The sequence below is a fragment of the Lonchura striata genome, chromosome 12 (genome assembly GCF_046129695.1).
Source record: "Lonchura striata isolate bLonStr1 chromosome 12, bLonStr1.mat, whole genome shotgun sequence".
NCBI classification, from domain to species: domain Eukaryota; kingdom Metazoa; phylum Chordata; class Aves; order Passeriformes; family Estrildidae; genus Lonchura; species Lonchura striata.
This window is the reverse complement of record NC_134614.1, coordinates 908967-929708: the sequence shown is the minus strand read 5'-3', so window position 1 is coordinate 929708 and position 20742 is coordinate 908967. Positions and strand designations below refer to the sequence as shown.

The following is a 20742-nucleotide window of genomic DNA, read 5'->3' as shown; positions in this document are numbered from 1 at the left end:
ATATTGGACATGGGCAACAGATCAAAATGTCCTGCAGAACACTGTGAAAGTGTTCAAGTCCTATGGATCTTGTAACCAGAACAAGATCCTTGTGATACAGTCTTTAATCCATCTGAAAATTTATTTTTAATGTCATCACCAACTTTTCTGCCAGTGCAGCAGGTCTCTCCTGCTGGCATATCCCACACCTTGCCAAAGGGCTTGTTTTCCTTAACCAAACATACAGATTCAGAGCACTTCTGAAAATGCAGGACAATGCTGTTTCCCAGCAGCTCTCAAACAAAAAAATACCAGAGAAACCTGTCTGGAGGTGCCATTGAGCTGCTGGCACTGGACAGCTGTGTCCCAGCCTTTTACAACTGCACAGAGGATGGATTCCTACCTGTAATTGTTTGGGTTGGAAGGGACTTTTAAGCCCATCCAGTTCCATCCCCTGCCATGGGCATGGACACCTTCCACTATCCCAAGTGCTCCAAGCCCCATCAAGCCTGTCCCGGGACACTTCCAGGGATGGGGTATGAATGCAAACACACTTAGAACCTAATGGAAATGTTTGGCTTTGCCTGCCTGCTGGGTCCACTGACGTCCCTTCCAGAGGGAAAGGAGCATGAGCCAGCTGGTACTGCCAACATTATCATCTTCAACTAATAGGATCAAAGGATGGTTCATGTTGGAAGACCTTAAAAGCCCATCTTGTTCCCAACCCCTGCCATGGGCAGGGACACCTTCCACTAGAGCAGGCTGCTCCAAGCTCCATCCAACCTGGCCTTCCTTAAGCACTGCTCTTCCTGAGGTTCCAGACACAGTTGCTCTGGCTCCCAGCTCCACAGAACACCCTGCCTGCCATTCCACCAGCCGCTGTTCCAGCCCCAGCCACCGTGGGGAAGGACAGGAATGCACACAGCCCCAGTCCTGCACTCACACACACATCCCACCTGCTGTGCTCACAGGAAACCAAGCTGGAATAGCCTCCTGCCCCACCCAACCTGCCCACAGCTCAGCCATGGGGACCTGCCAAGCTCCTCAGGTGAGAGGCACCTCAGGTGAGAGGTTCCCCTGGCAGCCAAGCTGTGCTCTCAGGACTGGGACCCTCAGGGGTGACCTAGGATTGCAGTGTCACCTTACGTGCCTGAACTGCACCCATCTCCTGGTGTGACTCAGGGATGGGGGAGGTCAAACCTCCCCCAGCACTCACCCAGAACCCGAGAGAGCACATGGGCTGAGAACAGAAAGCAATTAGTCATGCTGAGTCATTTAAGCATGAGGAAACTTCACGATTCAAAGGATTTACATATTCCTTTGGTTTCATTCACAACATCCATGCACCCAAACATTTTTAATACACTCGTTTTTAATTGCCATCTCCCAGACTTTTTGCATCCTACTGAACAGTAATTCCATGGAAGATTAAAGAAACATCTTCTGGGAATTACATGTGCAGAAGAAGAAATTACTGTGGCCACTATAACACCAAACCGGAATATCTAGGAGCTGAGAATTCTCCTCAGGTTCTCATAAAAAAATCCCTAAATGCAAAATTGTCTCATGACTTCACCAGTCATTAAAAGCTTACATGGTAATAAATTCTGTAAACGTCAGTCACCTGAGTGTGCTTTCAGGGAGCTCAAACAAGAAAAAATTTCAAGATTATTTCTTAAAATACTGTTTATTCATAAAATTAGGAGGAGTGTTTTGGAGTGGTCTTGTGCCTTTGACCTGACCCACTTGGATAGTAATGAACAGCGCAGAACTTCAAGGGGAGATCTGATACTAGTGTAAACCCACAGTTATTTAACCAAACACTTTCTCAAAAACATTATCAGCCCTTCTAAGGTTATATGTAAGTGGCCTATAGTACCTGTTCAGCACAACATATCTTTATTGTACAAGCAAAATCTGTTTGCCTAAAAAGCAGCATCTACAATTGGGTAAAAAAGTCTTAATTTTTTAATTAAATAGCTTGATATCATTTGGTGGAATTGCCAATTACTTTAGAAGTCAGACAAATAGGGTACAAATAGAAGGTGCACAGTTATTTGAGACAAAATTCCTGGATCCTAGCAATCCATTTCCAAGTATCATCTGAATATCTCATATTGCTTTTTACTTATTTATGCTTTGATGAACTGCTATTTGACTTCATCTCTGAGGTCACATAAGGTCATAAGAAAATAAACTGAGTCAAGTGCTTCAGCCAGATCAGCTTACACAAAAAGTTAATGGGACTCTCCCTTAGAGTAACCAGATCTTCCTGTGCCTTATGACTCCATAAAAAAATTGCTCACTTAAACTAATTGAAGTGACTACAAGTGACTACTCTGTCCCACCTGGGACAGAGCTTTGGAAAGAACTAGCTGGAGCACTGTTGTCTCAGCATTTACACATGCAAAGAGCGGGGAAAAAAATTAAAGAAAATAGAGTGGATATAAACAGTACTGTATATCGAGTTAATACAGCCCTTGTATGGAAGTTATACCCTCCAGTGACCTTCTAGAATTGTATCAGCTTGCTACATGCATGTCTTCAGAGTCCAAACATGTGTGAAAGAGACCATTCGTCTACAGAAGGATGGATTTCGTTTGTTGTCGCTGGAACCGGGACAGCAGACATGTATATTTGCCACATTGCAAATAAAATTACTTCAACAGAACATAAAGTACAAAAGCTTTGGTACCTCCAGGGTAAAATTTTACCATCAGGCTATATATAATAAATGATGAGATCTTCCACACATGCTTTTGGTGCCCAGGCATGAGCCAAAAGCAGTGCAAAAAAAGCTTTCACATGAAAAATTAATATAAAAAAGGTGTGTTCATGATGATTACTTAAAAGAAAGAGAAAAAGAAAGAAAAGATGGCTGAGAAAAAGGGGCATCCTGCCAAACATATTAGAGATATAAACCATGGAATTGGGAAAAGGGGATAAAAGAAAGATGGACTGTGATAAAATACAAAAGAACAAATACAAACAGATGGACAAAGACACAGGTCCACTGAGGAATCTGGTACGAGGTTTGCTACTAGATTTATAGGTCACTCTCTCAGACGTTTGGTGGAAAACCGTCCAGCCTGTAAATGAATATAAAGGGAAGAAAACAAAGACACTTATAAAGTACAAGTAGCTGTGATCAGATGTCCTAAACCATCAGTCAAATCAGCTTTGTTAGTTAAAATCTCCACATCTCCCCCTTAACTTTGCCAAAGAGGAGCAAGTTCACTGACCATACACAAAGGATGCAATAACAGCAGAAGAGGACAGATAGATATTTTGTAGATTAGTTTGGCAGGATGTGCAATGAGAGGAAGGTATTTTAATAATCATTGGAATTTCCCATATGCATGACAACAAGATCAGTCAAAGCCTATGACAGGGGCAATACACAGAGGTCTCAGAACTGGGGTCATGGGAGCACAGTCCTGTGGCTGGGACTCCAAAATTATGCACAAAGTGAACCCCTCATAGAAAGGAAACATAATTTGATCCCCTGTGTTTGGTTTTCTTTTAATTTGATTTTTATTTTCTCTCATGCCCAAGACGGTTTGGTAGTCTTGGGGGGTCTACTGGAATCAAGGGGCTAAAAAAAAGAAACAAAGCAAACACTTTCCTAGGCTTTTCTATCTTATTTGTTTTCCATTCATTTTTTCTCAGGAATCCATAAGGCAGACTCTAGAGACGGTATTAGGTTAAAGCCACTGCTGGCAAAACTGAAAGGTATTTCTTTCCTAAGAATTAGGGATGTCTTGGGGCATGCCTTCTCAAGTGCTGGTAACACTCAGCAAGATACTTAAATTTTGCTCTGCTGGCAATACCACAATGCTCTTTTTAAAGATAAGCCAGTAATTTGGACTGCCAAAGGTTCACATTCCTCTATCACTCCTAAAAAGTTCAAGCCTAAGGGAAGGGAACTAATTTTAGCACGTGCTGGAAGAGACATGAAACAGGTGTCAGGAAGAATCACCTTGGCCAGAGCCTGTGCTGGTGTCGGCTGTGTCGGGGCCCAGGCCAGAGCAGATGTCAGATGACAGAGAGGCTTTGACAGAGCAGGGCTGCTGGGTCTGCACAGCCTTGCCAAAGGCGGGGGCTGCGCCGGGAGGCACCGCGGCGGCTTCGGGGAAGCCCGGCTGCGAGTTACTGCTTTCTTTGTGGGGCGAGCCTTTAGAGTCTGAAAGGTTACCTGAAAGAGCAAACAAACACAACACATGCAATGGCAAAAGCTAGGAAAACTCTGAATAAAAAATCCCTGCCTAAAAATAATCCATATCTTGACCCTAAGGGGAACAACCGTTCACCATTCCAAACTACTGGATGGAGCATAGACTATGGGGACAGCCTGCACCAGAAAATAATCCACACCTCCTATCACTAATCCTGTTTCTCCAAGAAGCTCCTGGAGCAGGCTGGATTTTTACAGTTTCTCCTCTGTGTTTTCAGATACCTCAGAAGGAGTACTGCTGGAATAAAGAGAGAGCTCCTGGAGTGCTGAGGAAGAGGATGAACACACAGAATGATGAAGCAGGACACAGAAGTCTGCTTTCCCACACCAAGGGTGAAATCAAGCTAATGGGGAAGAATAAAAAGTTTCAGCAAACACACAAGGAACTTTTTACTAATAGCTATTTGAGTATAATTGTCATTGCCACTGTTAGATACTTCTACTGATAAATTCATGTAACACATGATTACAAAGGTATTTTGGTTTTTAAGCCTCTTTACCTGAGAAATTTGTGTAGACAAAAGTACAGATAGAGACATTTATCTAGATATCTACAGATAAGTATCAATATATAACCATCTGGATAGATATAGAAGTACAGAGAGTTTCAAACACTGCTTCCATCCCTGTGGGCAAGAACACTCAGTCGCAAGATGGGCCACAGAACTTACTGCCTCTGAATGCATTTGTTTTTCCCAACTCAGCTGAAATCCCTAGCTAAAACCAAAATCCTCCTCAATATCCTGTCAATAAAGATTGATACAACAAAATTCCAAGGGGCCCTATGATGAGGTAATACTGAAAACAAGAGCCAACAGGTGTGAAATAAAGGGTGAATGCTAGAAATGCTGCTGCTCCCCCAGATAACAGCACAAACTAAGCTGAAGAAAAATTATGCATATTCTGTTCCACATTTTGCTGAAAAAATAGGTACTGGGGTTTATTGATATTTCCCAGGTAAATTATATTTTTGTACTTTTCCAAGAGATAAAAACTCAAGATTGTATTGGTGTGTGAAAATCTCACACTACTTCAGATGGTCAAAGCATCCACCACAGTTTTGTAAATGCTTTTACCTCCCATCCTTTGGGGGAGCAAATGCAATCCCATCTTTTGTATATGGTATCTTGGAGGAAAAAGGGAACAACAACAAGATACAGCGTAACAGCATCTATGAAGCGAATACAAATGTTAGTAAATTGCATTTGAAGAATGGAGGAGATGTAACCAGGCTGTTTTCCAAATTAAAGTGGAATGTTATTCCTCTGTTGGCAATGCAGAGCAGGTAGGTATATGGCTTGCCACCAGGACCTGGGACAAGCCTGTCCAAAAGCATGCTAGCTCAAAATCAACAAAAATTCCATCCCTTCCAACAGTCCCAGACATCACACAGCACAGCCACAACCGACACAAGCAACAGGTGAAGGGAAGCACCTAGTGTACCTACTTGTGCTTGATGTTCCACTCCTGAGCTGCTGGACCAGAGGGTTTAAGAGTTTTCCAGCTTTCAATTTGTTTTTGCTGGTTCTTCGGCGCCGGCTGCTTGGTGGGGCAGAGTGAAGGAAGCCCAGGTTGGGAGGAAGGGGTTTCCCCAGGCGAATATATAATGCCTCTATCTCATTCTTCTGCTGCGTCTGCAGCTCAGCAATCTCTTTCATATGCCTAAAAAGATAAAAGGACTCTGCTAGCAATGTAATTGATAAAGCACCATATCCTGGCAGCATAATGAATTGTCAAAGAAACAAAACAGTTCTTGGTTATAAAACAATCAGCTGCTCATCCCTAAGTATGCAAAGCTACAACAATCTATCTGTGATAACTCCCCATCCCTGGAAGGAGGAGTCTCTGACTCCAAGGCCAGGTTGGATGGAGCTTGGAGCAACCTTAGATAATAAAAGGTGTCCCTGCCTATGGCAGTGGTTGGAATGAGATGATCTTTAAGGTCCTTTCCAACCCAAAATGTTCTGCGATTCTATGAGTTATTCTTCCAACTGGAACTGGCAGATAAGATGATGAAAAGCAGGAAGGAGGAGGGGGAAGGTCCTGGCAATGCCTGATTTGCCCAGAACCAGTTTACTCCTTACAGTTCTGCTCATCCTAAGTTGAGCGGCTGCTAAGGTATGGTAACACAAGCTTCCCTCGCATCCCTTGCAACTCAACATACTTTTCTCTCAGGTTCTGCAATTCTTTCTTCATATCAGCATCTTCAAACTCCGAGTCATTGTCACTGCTCATGTAGGACGACTGTGAGTGGAAAGATGTGATGTTGATGGTAGGAATCTTTGCACCTTGCCCGTTGGGCGACTCTGGGCCAGGGGAGCCACCTTTGGCAGACCTCTGCAGAAAAGCAGCTGCTTTTTTGATTAAGTCCGTGGCTGTGCTGCTGCTAGGGGGGGAGAGCTGTGCGGCTGCAGCAGCCGCCAGCTGCTGTGGGAAGGGCTCATCGGCAGAGTCACTCGAGGCCTGGTCACACAGGACGTCCACAGAAGAGGCCGTCTGGACCCTGCGGACAGCAGCCTTCATGTCCGGGCTGGAGGGCAGCTCGTCCAGGTAGACGTCTGGGGGGGCCGAGAACCTCAAGCACTGCGGTGCTGCTAAAGTTAATTCATCCTGCATGCTGATGACTGAAAACCTGCCAATGGTTTTGGCTGGTGTGCCACTCTCCTGAGCCTCAGCCTGTTTTTCATAGGAACCAGAGCCTGGAGAGCCATCCCTGTGGAAGTAACTCATTGCCCCATCTGCTGTCGCTTGCCGCATTACGCTCTCTGCGTGTGTGGGCAAAGTTGTCCTCTCTGCCTCCTCACTCTTCTGGAAAGTCTCGATCTGTGGAGCTGTGCCTGATGATGGAGGTGCAACCTGGAAAAAATAAGAGAGTTTAACAAAGGAACTGTAACAATCAAACAGAAAACCACTCCTAGTTCTGGTTACCTGAAGGAGGTCTTTTGCTGGAGCAGCAGGAGCTGAAGCGATGCTTGTGGCTGGACCTGATTTAAAGTTGGGAAAAAATATTTATGTCTGGACTACTTTAATATAATAAAAGGCAATGTTTTATTGTGATAAACTGAAGTGTACCACTGAGGAATAATTTAAAAGCCCAACCTTTGTAATACAGGATTGAAAAATGCAGGAGGCGATAGCAATGACAATATAAAATACCTGCAGGTTGGCAGATCTAGTTACTTCACTAATTCAAATAATAATAGTTGTGTGGAACTTCATTACTCAGTTAAAAATGTTTAAGGAGAAAAAGAGAAGAATAATGAAACCTGCACAGTACATTAGGCCTAAACTATTCTGGTGTCCTTGGTGTCTCAGAGACACAGGGCTACTGGGCATGGATGGGCTGCTGCCCCACTTCTGCCACTGACAACGAGCAGGAATGGCTGGAGGAGCATTACCTGTTCTGCCTGCTGACCCACCTCTTGTCTCTGAGGGATGAGCAGTCACACCAGTGACTTCCGGCTTGTTCAACTTTCAGTAAAAGGAAAAAAAGAAACACAATTTCAGTCTCACTCATAAAGCAGAATGTGTTCTTCCCTCACTTCCCGTTGCTGCCCTGGCACTATCAGTGAATACTGAACTATTTCACAGTGCCTTTGGAGGTGCCCTTCAAGTCTTGCCTCCAACTCCCCCCATTTTTCCTCCTTCCTTGGAGGAAGAAATTAAGCAGTGGCAGCATTGCAGTTGGAACTGCAGCCCAAGCTACTGAAACCCAGTATATTATATATAGACACATGCTTGGGGCTTTGTTCTGGCTTGCTTTTTCAGCCAGACTGCACATTCCTCATCTGTACATCTGTCTTCAGAAGTTCCTTACTGGCACAGGTTTTAATAGGACAAATTACAATTACTAGAGAGACATAGCACCTTCCACAGAGAGAGAATTTGGTTTGCTGTAGACAGTCATTTACCATTAGAAAACAACACGCTCTAAAGAGTCACTCCAGTACAGCTGCTTTCCTATATCACCCAGCACCTCTCAAGCAGCTGGTAAGAGTCCCTCCAGCTGATGCTACACAGAACAGGCTCAGCCTTGCCAGTGGGGATGGAGTTGTCTCCAGAAATGCTACTTTTGAGTAAGACATAGAATCACAGAATGGTTTAGGTTGAAAAGAACTTCAACACTCATCCCATTCCCTCCCCTGCCAAGTACAGGAATACTTTCCATTAATCCCAGGTTGCTCCAAGCCCCATCCAACCTGGCCTTGGACACTGCTAGGAATGGGACAGCCACAGCTTCTCTGGGTAACCTGTGCCAGGGCCTGGAATAGATACTGATCTAGCACAATGTGCTGCAAATCTGATGACTTCATCAACTTTTAATTTTATCTGAAAAAAACCTAACATGGGGACTCAACTGAGACAGAGTAACCACTGCCCCAGGCTGCCTATTACCTCTTTCCCTGGAGGCTTCCATGGCAGTCTTGCTCTACCAAGCTCAGGAGAAGACAAAAGAAACTATTACAGGAAACAGAAGAAACTCCTGCCAATGGAATGCCTGTCTTTGGCTGCAGCATGTGGACAAGGCAACGGTACTTGAAGTGTTTGCTTTATCCAGGCTGACTTTGAAGGCAGTAATTGCAACCATTCATTTATACTTAAAACTGAAGCAAAATCGCCTTCATTAGAACTAGAATGACTATACCACACATGTGTTTTCCATTCTTAAACTACAAAGAAATTGACACATTTCTGCCTGCTTTGGACAGGGCACAAGAGGAGATGAATTAAAGTATTATACAACTTCTAAACCCAAAAGGAAAATCTGGCTTTCACTAACTAGCATTTCTGAAAAATGAGTTGGGATGCATCTGACAAGAAAAATTTAAGTGAGCTTTCACACTGGAAAGCAGTCAGCAGGCAAAGGTAACGCACCCTGGAACAGAGACAGGAAATGTTTAAGGAAGCAAAAGATCTACATCTGTCCTACCACAGGAGAGTGAGTCCTGAGCTCTGCCATGGGGCCAGCCCTACAGGCTAGCTTTAAGGGATGAAAGGCAGAGCTAGTGGGGAACTGACCAGAGGTGGGCAAGCCAAGACCTCCAAGGGCATGAGGGGCACCAGCGGCTCAGCAGCAGCTTTCACCTCCTGGCCGTTGTCCCGGATGCTATAGCCTTGTTCTCTCCCATCCAGTGCTGGGGCAGGAGCTTGCTCTTCGGGAAAAGGGGATAAGATACATTCACCGTCACCCTGTTCGGGGGGCACAGAGGTGTCCGGCGTCCCTGCTGATGCTGAAGAAGTTGGAACATATTCCTGGTACAGCAAATTGCGAAGCTTCTCATCAAGGCTTTTAATCGTGTTGTCCACAAAGTCCACCCTGGGGGGGCCCTCGCCATCGGACTCAGCGGTGCTGAGGGGGTTCTGCTGCTGGAGCAGGCTGACCCCTGCCCCAGCCATCCCCGTGCCGCCCTGTGCCATCGGCAGCTGCTGAGACACGGCTAGCGGCATCTGAGTGGGGCTCTGGAGCTGGGACCCCACCAAGCCCAGGGTGTCGGGGCCGGTGGCCGCAGGGAAGGACTGGGTGCCGAAGAGCCCCACGCTGGGCTGGCCGCCCTCCAGTAGGTGCGGCCCCTGCGGCACTGGCTGCCGCTCCAGCACCGCGGCGTCCGGAAGCGTGGGCAGCGGCCCCGGAGCTGCCGGCGCAGCCGCGGGTGGCCCCACGCTGCAGCAGGCAACCTCCACGTCGGGCACGCACGTCGGCTCGTCCGCCTGCGGCTGCAGGTGCGGGGCCTGGGCCTCAGGGGGCTCCTCCAGCCCCACGGCTCGGGGGGCTGGGGGGCTGGGCTGGGGGTATTCCAGCTGAGCCCTGCTGGCCATCGCGGGCTCTGCGATGCTTGGGCCAGATGCCAGCGGGGCTGGAGCTGGGAACTCTGGCTGGCTTGCTAAGCTGGCAGGAACTGCTGCAACAGGAGCTGGTGCCAAGGACAGGGTGGCTCCAAGGGGGCTGTCACTGACCCCTGTGTGCAGGGGAAGCTGCTGGCCAGCCCCGAGCCCAGGGGCCTCTGTCACTGCAGAGCTCACCGGCTGGTCATCTGACTGCTCCAGGTCTAGAGAGAAGACAAGCAAAAGATGAACCTTTAAAGGAAAGGAAATTGTTGCCCAGCCCCCTGGTCAGCTGCAGGGACAACCCATTAGCAATTCCCACCAGCAAATAGCTGTTACATACATCAAACGAGAATTTCCAGATTATGCAAAAAATATTTCACTGAGAAGACACTATAGTGATGAGAATTTCAGCTACACCATAGCATAAGGTATAGCTAAAATACTGACACTTTACTGAAACTCAGATAAAGATTCCCAATTTGGTTCAACACCTGGATCATACATAAATGCACAGCTTAACAAAATTAATCATTTTCTTCCTCTTACTAAATCAAGTAAAAGCATCACAACCGACTGAGGTGAGGACAGAAGACAGACAATACAGCAGCTCTGGACAAGACATTTTCTGGAAAGTTTAGAGATACCTGGCCCTTCTGTCTGCTGGGCACTGGGAGGCATTGGGGGAGAAAACTCAGGGGCATCTGTAGTAGGATTTTCCACCACTGGACATATAATAAACCACCTTTTTCCAGTATGCAAAACTAGGGATGAAAAGAAAATAACAAGTAAACACATGAATTTCCATTGTCTCCAGATCATGACTTTGTTTTAATTTCACAGAATGGTTTGGGTTGGAAGAGACCAAAAGGCCATCTAGTTCCAACTCCTTGTTATGAGTAGGGACACCTTCCACTCGAAATTCAAAGGCACTCTTACCGTTTTGCTGATACACAGGTGTCTTCATTTGAGACTGACGTTTCTCCTGTTAAAGAAACAACAGAAGAAATAGCTGGATCAGTGCAAGAGGACCAGCGTCCCACTGATATTGTAAGGTTTAACACAGCAAGAGCATTATTTTTCTAGTTAAGAAACCTTTTTATTTTTTTTATCACAAGATGCAAAAGTAATTTAAGAATCTGGCTGTTAAGAAAAAGGAATCAAACTAGCAATGTGTATTTAGTGTTTCTTACCTCGCTTATTTCCAGCCTATCTGCATCTTGCTGGGGACTTGTTCCCTGGTCAGAACTTCGCTCTCCTTCTGTATCCTCACTGAGCATATCTTCTGCTTTATCAATGATATCCTTCATTTGCTCAATAAAAGTCTCTTTTTCACTTTGCAAGATGAATTCATTCTCCACCTAGAAGGCCACATCAAAATACAGGGGAAAACAGACATTTTTTTCTTAATGCCTCATTCCATAGCTGCCAGACAGCTCAGGCAACAAGCACACATGAGGAGCTTCCTGAAGCAACTGGGAGCACTGAGAGCCCATGGGCAGCCACATCTCACCATGTAAGTAGCAATTTCCTCCGGCGCATCACCATCCAAGTCAAACTTGAACGTCACCATTTTATGATTATGGGTTTCAAGCTGGCACTCCACCATCTTATCCCCTGTGTTACACACCTGCATGCAGAAATCAACAGCCCTTATTCCTGGAAAGCCAAAGGAACCCCAGAGTTGCCCTCCAATAGGTTATACTTGCATTTAATATGGTCAGTTTGGGTCTGTTGGACTTCTCCTGGCGCGAACGAGCACGCGTGGATTTCTTATGCTTCTTTGAAGACTTTCCTTCTTGCTTTCCACTTCCTGTTGCTCCCTCCAAGCTGTCATTCATCTCCTTACCAGAAGCAACATCTGGACTCATGTAGCTTCACAAGGCAAAGGAAGAACAGCCCCAAAATAAAGGCAGAGTCACATACAACAGAGTCATGCATCACATGTAAGCTACAAGAGAGGCTGCAAAAAAGGGCACATTTGCACTTTTTTTTTGGCCCAAACTGAGTCAACTGGAAGATACTCAGTGAGTGAAGGGCACTACTCTACACCAGCCACATACTCTAGCTGCAACACCTACCAAGAAATGATCTATTGATGTTTCTGGCAGTAACACAGCAAAAGTCCCATCACTCTGAATATATCCCTACATCCCCTAATCCCTTCACTTAAGGGGCTCTGACAGTCCCTCTTTGAACTGTACCTCGTTTTCTAAGGTGAAGTTTTCTCAACTCCTGTCTTTCTGCCCTCCCAGCAGAAGGGCAAACAGGTTAGGTTTGCTGTAGAAGGAGGAAAAGAGAAGTTCCATACAGCTGTACATACACCAAGGCTAGGATGCTTCATCCAAATTAAGGAATTAAAAGAGCTGCAAGTGCCAGAATGAGCATACTACACACAGAACACTGTCAGCTTCTCCCTAGACATTCTCCCAGTCCTTCTCCTCCTGATCACATCAGAAAAAACAGCCTCCAAAATGCAAGCATTTCTTACGCCAAAGAGGTGGCAATACCTTTCGCAACTCTGGGACAGAGCTTGGAGTTTGTCCTGTATTGCCTGCTCCTAAAATGCAAGAAAAAGTAATTTAAGCAAACACATTATATTAGCAGATGAAAAACACCTTTAGGAAAGGTTTGGCACCAGTAACTCTAAAACCATTCTGTTTAATCAGTTCTTGGAACCTGGAAATAAAATAAATGTCCTATTTTACCCTTTCAACATCATTTCTGTCCAAGGCACCAACTACTTTTTCAGACAGAGATGCTAACCTGCCAGTTCCCTTCCTCTGCCCACAACAGATGAGATGGTGAAAGGAATAAAACAGTTCTCGCCACCGTGGCAAAACCTGAATGAGGGACAATTCCACATCAGCACCCGCTGTCTTTTATTTTTGAATGTATCTGCTAATTTGATTCATTGCTTTGTATAGTTTCCTGAAATATGCTCATTGTGTTTGGCTTAGTGGGAAAATTTCTGAGGAACTTACAAACAAAAGATGAAAATTCATCATTTAAGAACACCACATTTGCATCATGTCCTCTTGTCCTCTATGTGAATTTCCCCTAAAAGCTTCCCTCTTCACTGGCTACAGCTCTGGGACAGACATCATAGCATGATTTTCACATTGGGTAGACTCATTCTCACAGAATTTGTGACAATGCTGCAGGCCCTGCCATAACAAATTTACCATGTATGCACAAACACACACACACACACTCATACAGCTGTGTATATACACTCGCAACAGACACACCCATAAATATATATAATTTTATATATATTTAGAGAAACACATCTATAAAATCCTTCTATAGATGCACAGCTAGAAACAAGCCCCTTGACTGCCACCGCTACACTGAGCACTCAAGCAGTGATGAGCTGGAGTGAAAAGCTCTGAGGGGAACTGGTCAGCACCACTGGTTCTCTGCAGCTAACCAGCCAGGCCCAGTCCTTGGCTGTAAACACCATACGTAAGCCATGCCAAGCTTAAATGCAGTTTCAATAGAACTGCAATATCAATGAACAGTGAGAACACAGACATAATGTATCAATATTCTGGTAAAGCACTTAACCAAGTGCCTTACAAAAACTCTTTTGCCTGACTGGTTCAGGTTGGTTTGGATGCAAGTGCTGGCACGTGCCTGAACACAACAGAAGAGATAACAATGTCTTGGCAGAGTAGCAACAAAATGTAGTGTTTTGATTATATAGACAGGTATGAAACTTCTCTTACAGTCAAGGAAACTTTAGCAAAGTATGTCAGAAAACCAGCATGGAGAGGATGTGGATTGGGACTTGCTTCATTTCTTAAAGTGAATGGAAGAAAGGGGTTAACTTAGAGATGGACATGAGAATAAAATTAGCAAACCAGTGGTTAAATGTTCTGAGGGATATGAGATGTGAAGAACAGATGTGTGCCTCAGTGGCCATCATTTTCTCAAGAGAACTTGTATTCCCCATATCACAGTGCACAAAAAAAGAGGTTTGTTCATGTTTCCAGAATCTCTAATGGAATGGATCCTTCACTGAATGCACCAGCACTGACCCTGCCATGAGTTGTGCATTCAGAAAAAAGACAGCTGGAGAAGGAATACCTTCACTGATGGATATGCCTGACCCACCCTAGCTTTTCTGGGGAGTCTGCAGGTAAAGCACTGCACACAGGCTCTACCATTCCTGCTACGCTTAACCAACAGGATACAGACATTCACTAGGAAACATCCTACATCACAGCAGAAATGCTGATGCAGTAAGAATTAAACTGCCATTGATGGACAGGAAAAATGGGGAACTAGAATCCATGGTTAGTGTTAGCACAGCCCTTCAGAGCATCTTCTGGAGGCAGCATTGAGTTGTATCTCCAATGGAGTTTCAGGCTGCACTGGGGTCAAGGCATGTGACAAGCCATGGAAACATGGGCAAAACCAAGAGATTAATTTTGGAAAGGTGAAATACATACTTTGGGAGGAAACATATCTCAGAACAGAGACTCAAGAGGAACCACTCTGAATGCAGAATCACAGAGGGACATTTCCAACCAGGAGTGGAGAAAAAAATCAGACTTATTTCCTGAAATCAGGTAGAAATGCCAAAGCTTTTGTTTTCTTTTGTTTTGTTAACAGGCAGCTGAATAAAAGGAAATGTTCTGTGATGTTCTGTCAAGACTGAAGATTAAATGATTATGGGAGTGGGAAGAAAAGTCAAAATAGCAGACGAAGAGCTGACAATTCTATACAGAAAACAATAAAAAGCATCCTGTGTCTGTGACCACAGAGAATTGGGAATGCCTATGAGTATATCTTAAGAAACAAAAATAACAGGGCCACGGCAGACATCAAGGATACAATGCTCAATGAAAATGGGAATAGGGCTCAAACTGAATAGTATGAAGGGCTTCCACAATACAAAGACTCAGATTGTGGAGTAGTTTCTTAAGGCAAATGATGGTTGGTTGAACAAGTGCTCAAGACATTTAAAACAAGACTGGACAAAACATGGGTCAAACTCTACAGAACAACTTCTAACTCACCCACATTGATTTTTGAATTTCTTGATTTCTATCTCTGTGATTGTGCTCAGCTATGGACAAGGAGGTGCTTAGTCCCGCTGCCTCATGAATTCAGTGAGACATTTCTTGAGCTACAACATTAAGGTTCCTTTGGAATAGCCAATTATTTGCTGACCCAGAGCTGCTGGCATCAAGGAGCAGCAGCTCGACACACTAAGGGGATAACCTCCCTTGTGCAACAAGCCTACTGTTTCACATAGGAGTAATGAAGAATATTAAGGCTGAGGCTGGTGAGTTACTTCAGAGGAAATGCTCTACCTCTTGAGATGTCTCTGTGCCTGCCGTGACAGCTGAGCAGGGAGCTGGGAGCTGCTGGCCCAGTGGCTGGGAAAGATCAGGCTGGAGCTGCAGCAGAGCAGAGGGCTGGAGAGGCAGGCCAGGCTCTATGGGGGCGGGCGGGGCAGCTGTGGCAAGGCTGCCATGGACCTGGGCAAGGCCATCGGGAGCGACGCAGGGCGGCACCAGCTCCGGCTGCAGCTGCAACGGCGGTGACATGACCATGGAGGCTTGCACCGGCAGCACGGGCACCTGGGCTCCAGCTTCTAGAGCAAACTGAGCGTGTCCAGGCACGGGCTGCAACACAATGACAGCTGTTAGCACGCATCTCTGTGCCAAGGGCTCAACACGTACGTGACAAGGAAGCAAAGTCACCGATGTTAATGAAGAAAGGACTCAAACTTTACAGTTTTGAGTTGATTTGGTATGGGTGCTCTCAGTAACAACTACAAAGATAAACTTCCTATGAAATAACCAAATAAATGTTAAGGATTCTTTCTGTACCATTATGACAATGTGCATTGCTCAGGTACTAGTTTACTAGTAGGAAAAGTCACGTAACTCCAGAATGGTTTGTGATAGATGGAACCTCAAAGCTCATCTCATTCCACCCCTTGCCATGGGCAGGGACACCTTCCACTATCCCAGGCTGCACCAAGCCCCATCCAACCTGGCCTTGGACACTTCCAGGGATCCAGGGCAGCCACACCTCCTCTGGGCAACCTGTGCCAGGGCGTAACCTTCCTCACAGCCAAGAATTTCTTCCCAATATCCCATCCATCCCTGCCCTCTGGCAGTGGAAGCCATCCCCTGTGTCCTGTCCCTCCATCCATTCACTCCAGTCCCTCTCCAGGAGCCCCTTTAGGCCCTGGAAGGGCTCTGAACTCTCCCTGGATTCTTCTCCTTTCCAGGTGAACAGCCCCAGGTCTCCCAGCCTGGCTCCAGAGCAGAGAGGCTCCAGTCCTCAGAGCATCTCCATGGCCTCTTCTGGACTTCTTTTTAAGATCTTAGGTGATGAATTCATTCTCCCGAATACTTTTCTCTGCTTTCAACAACCCCCATTGTCCATGCAAAGAAAAACACATTCTACCCATAACCTAACTTAGGGTATTTTAAGAAATCTGTCAGATATGTAGAACCAGGACCTGGTACAAATGACACAATTAACCCTTTCACTGAATATAAACCAGTGTCCTACTTCAGTTTACTGCAGTTTACACACTGAAGTCCCAACTTAATTCTTGATGTGCCAAGCCCCAAGGCCCCAATCCTACCAACATGTCCATGTGTACAGTGGGAGTTTCACTTATCTCAGTGGATTTCTCCAGTGCATTAAAATAAGTCGAGTGTGTAAGCACTCGGTGGGAACAAAACCCAGGCAACAGGATGGCAACTACCTTAGAGTTTGGGCTGTTATTTCTGTATAACAGTCCTTTTGGGTTGTACATTTAAAAACAGAACATTCTCCTTTTAGGTACATCATGTATTTTTCCAGGGGGACTGAGCTTGTGGAAAGAGGAAGAGGGAAAGAAAGAAGCATATGGAAGAAAAAAAAGACTTTTAGTACTAAGTAAAGTGAGCACAAATTTTAATTTTTTTGAAGTATCATCACATAGAGACTTAAGGCTATTGGAAAATACACTAAAAAAATAAGACTCAGATGAGAACTAGGCCACATGATTTCACTGCTGCATGCTCTCAGCAGCTTCTGGGTATGAGCCAAAACTATTATTCCAGGTTTTAATGTAGATAAAAGTAAAGACAGGATGTGCCTCACAACACCTCGGACTTACATGGCTGCCCAAGGGGGAGTTGTTAGAATGACAAGCGTGGTGCAATGCCACAGAAGGGTGGTTTAATTTTAAATCTTATATTACTAAAATAATTCACAAAATATTTCAATGTCAAATCACAGAATCACAGAATATTCTGACTTGCAAGGCACCCAAAAGGATCATCAAGTGCAGCTCTTAAGCGAATGCCCATACAGATGTACCCAGGCAAAACAAAACTCAGAGGACCTAAACATCAATTGTGAAAACAGCATGGCACTATATACAGAAATACCTCTCCATTAGAAGTCTTCAAATCAAAACAGTGCTTTTAAAAATATTCCTCTGCACATTGTAATAGTTATTTTTTATCCTAAATTCTTCCATTTGCAATTCTTCTACATATATTTGATAGATAATGACTGTGTCAGGATAGTTTGGGAATATCGGCTCTCCAGTTCTGGTATTTGCCATGCTCACTGTGTCCAATGTGCTTGATTCCATTCCCTCTAAAGCCACAAGGAACACTGAGTAACATTCCCAAGCTCCATGCTGCTGACATTCTCAATGACAGCAATCCTGTACAAAATATATGGCTGAAGAGAGAAATTTTAAAACTATGTACTGCTCTGAAGATGCCATGACAGGTTGGGATGGGATGCAACAAATTTTAATTAGTGTGTTATGATGAAGGGATGTGGCAGAATACAGATTTTCTAAATGCTTTATTAACAGGTTGAGTGCCTTCTCCTGCTCTGGTCAGACCGTGTTTCACATTGACATATCACAGATGTGGCAAGAGAAGTATTTACAGACTCTCAGTCCTGAGGCAGTTTCTGTGTAAATACTTCTTGAGCTCATTTGTGCTTCATTTTTTTCAAGGGGGAAAGGGTCTGCAGCTAGAGCTAGAATCCATCCCTGCCCTGCAAGTCTGACAGTGCTCTTCCACAGAGCACTCTTTCCAGTGCTCTCTTTCCACTTTTCTCCCCAGAGTCCTTAGCAGAGGGCCACTTCCCTTTGCTGTTTTAAACATGTTCTACACCAAAACAACTCCACTGCTCCCACCAGCTCCCCTGTATTTGCTGTGTGTACCCAGCAGCCCCTGCATCCCACATGGACCAGCTACAGGCACTGGCAAGGCTGGTACACCCTCCTGACCTGGGAGAACCACAGCTCACACTTCCCAAGATCTGAGACCAAGAAGGAAGAGGAAATTCAGAAAGTGCTCTGCTCATTTACTGTCCAAAGCTAGCTGTATTATGCCCTATAGCCTTGATAACCCTGTCCTTGCCTGAGGATATTACCTGTTACCCCACAGCTCACAGCTTCAGCCACCACCTCCAGAACTGAGGGCAAGAAGTCAACAAAACATCTCAAGAACAAGGATTAACACTGGCGAGGAAGAGAGCCCCAGGAAGGGCAGTACCCTGGAGCACCCTGCAGCGCAGGTCCCCGCGCCGGGCGGATTTACCTGGTGAGCCGGCTCAGGAGGGTGGATGACGCTCGGCTGCAGGGCTGGAGGAGGTGGCTGTGGCTGGGACACGGGCTGGGAGCTCGGCGCGTCGCTGGGCAGCCGCGGCTGGAAGGCGGGCTGGAACACGGGCTGCGGCAGCGGCGGCACCGCGCCGTGCGGCGGCACCCCTGGCGGCGCCACCGCCAGCAGCGGGATGGTGGCCGTCGGCATGTTTGGCACAATGGGCTGGCAGGGTAGGACCAGAGAAGCCACGGTGGTGTGAGGCAGGTTGACAGCCTGCATAGGCAGGGCGGGAGAGTTAGGTGCCATGGGCAGCGCGGGGTTCATGGGCAGGCTGGGCAGGATCACGGCTGGAGCAAAGTACTGGGAGGGAGCAGGAATGGGGGGCACGCTTGCAGGAGGGATGTCGGACAGATTTGGAGGAAGACTGTCTAGTCCTGCCAGAGGAGTAATTGCAGGAATGACAGGAAATGGAGGAATCTGAAAAAAAATACAATATTGCATAAATTGCCAGTGCTTTCACTGATGGTATAAAGCAGTTCATTTGCAACACAAGTCTCTAAAAACCACCTGTGCCAGAAGGGTAATTATGTCTGTTTGTTAATCACTTCCATTCATTCCCTGAGATTCACAAGCAGTACTAAAAACTGATTTATGCTTAAATCATTATTAAAAGCAAAAAAACAACATTTGAGGGGGACACTTTTATACCTTAGAAGCTTAAGAAGCTTACGCCAGCTTAGAAGCTGGTGTACTTCTAACACCAGCTTGAAGCCTTCAAGCAACATCCTAATTAAAAGCTGCTTTCATTTTAACAGAAATTAAAAGGAATTGGGCCAGACCTAACACAAAACTCTTTCATGCAAAATTAAGTGGGGCAATTTAAACCCTTGTTTTCGAACAAGCTTCAACTCAGGCAGCATGGAAGAGCCCAGAAAAAGAGTTTTAACAAGCAAAACCTCCCAGTGATGGAGCAGACATCAGCATCATGGCAGCAGTTTACTCCTGCCCTTTGGCAGAAGCTGCTTCATGTTATGGTGCCTGTCACTACCAAATATGGTGACAGCACCATCCACCTTCCTAGACCAAGGGAAGGGTTTGTCCCTGCTCCAGAGAACAGACCCAGAGCAAACAGAGGTGTTGGGGGAAGTGGTGAAGTCAGGAGATCAGAAAATGGCAATAAAAACAGACAACTGCTCATGCCCTCAAGCCTGGGATGGGGAAGATATTGTGCCAGAGGGGACAGTCCAAAAGACCAAACCAACCCCAAAAAAATTACTCCCATTTTGGAGCTGCCATTAACTGGATGGCACAGACTTGGACACAAAGGAGATTCTGATTCACCAAACAAATAACAAAGAAACATGAAGGAATTAGGAAAGAGCAAGAATATTCTTATCGCCTAATTAAACTGGCACGCAGTCAAAATAGCTACACAAAACCTGTAAATCATGTTAATTATTAGCTGGAAATCTCTCCTCAAATAGCTGTGCTCACAGGCTTTCCTTACCTGGGAAGGGGCCACAGGCGGGAGCTGCGGCACGGTGGAGATCTGCAGGGGCTTCAGGGGGGTGCTGCTAGCGGGCACCTGCGAGCCCTGCGCCGGGAATGGCGGCAGCAGGTGGGGGGCGGGCGGCAGCGGGCACACGGGCTGGCTGCTGAGCACCTGCTGCAGCGAGGCTGCCTGCGCCATGGGCTGCTGCTGCGGGGACAAGAAGGAAAAGGTTACTGCTTGCGTACTGCAAAAGAACCAGACGGCCGGCCAAGCTCCTCATCTCTCCCTAGCTCACTCTCAGGACACACCTGGCACTTGGAGTACAGAATCACAGGCTCATTAAGATTGGAAAACACCTGTAAGATCACTGAGTCCAACCACTAACCCAGCACTGAAAGGTCCACCATTAAAACATGTCCTCATGTGCCACATCAAGATGTTTTTTGAACATTTCAAGGGATGGTGATTCCCCCACTCCCCATGGCAGCCTATTCCAATGTTTAACCACTATTTCAGTGATGAAAGTTTTGCTGATATCCAACCTAAACCTTCCCCAGCACAATTTGAGGTCATTCTCTCTCATCCTGTCCCTGTTCCCTGGGAGCAGAGCCTAACCCTTCCCT

General features: G+C 45.8%; 1 protein-coding gene across 2 annotated transcripts in view; it reads right to left on the bottom strand.

Moving 5' to 3' along the window:
* The window catches only part of WNK2 (WNK lysine deficient protein kinase 2), a 98616-nt gene that overhangs the window by 19955 nt on the left and 57919 nt on the right, over positions 1-20742 (bottom strand). The window contains exons 10-25 of one of the 2 annotated variants that reach the window (XM_077786034.1): positions 20135-20326; positions 18622-19104; positions 15361-15675; positions 12547-12596; positions 11746-11911; positions 11550-11666; positions 11230-11397; positions 10976-11021; positions 10684-10800; positions 9233-10260; positions 7612-7684; positions 7142-7197; positions 6378-7069; positions 5661-5875; positions 3959-4174; positions 2970-3068 (exon numbers count right to left, since the gene is read on the bottom strand). In XM_077786034.1, coding sequence (XP_077642160.1) covers positions 2970-3068; positions 3959-4174; positions 5661-5875; positions 6378-7069; positions 7142-7197; positions 7612-7684; positions 9233-10260; positions 10684-10800; positions 10976-11021; positions 11230-11397; positions 11550-11666; positions 11746-11911; positions 12547-12596; positions 15361-15675; positions 18622-19104; positions 20135-20326 — 4033 coding nt within the window. The remainder of the gene's footprint in view (positions 1-2969; positions 3069-3958; positions 4175-5660; positions 5876-6377; positions 7070-7141; positions 7198-7611; positions 7685-9232; positions 10261-10683; positions 10801-10975; positions 11022-11229; positions 11398-11549; positions 11667-11745; positions 11912-12546; positions 12597-15360; positions 15676-18621; positions 19105-20134; positions 20327-20742) is intronic. The other variant, XM_077786035.1, reaches the window with a different exon arrangement.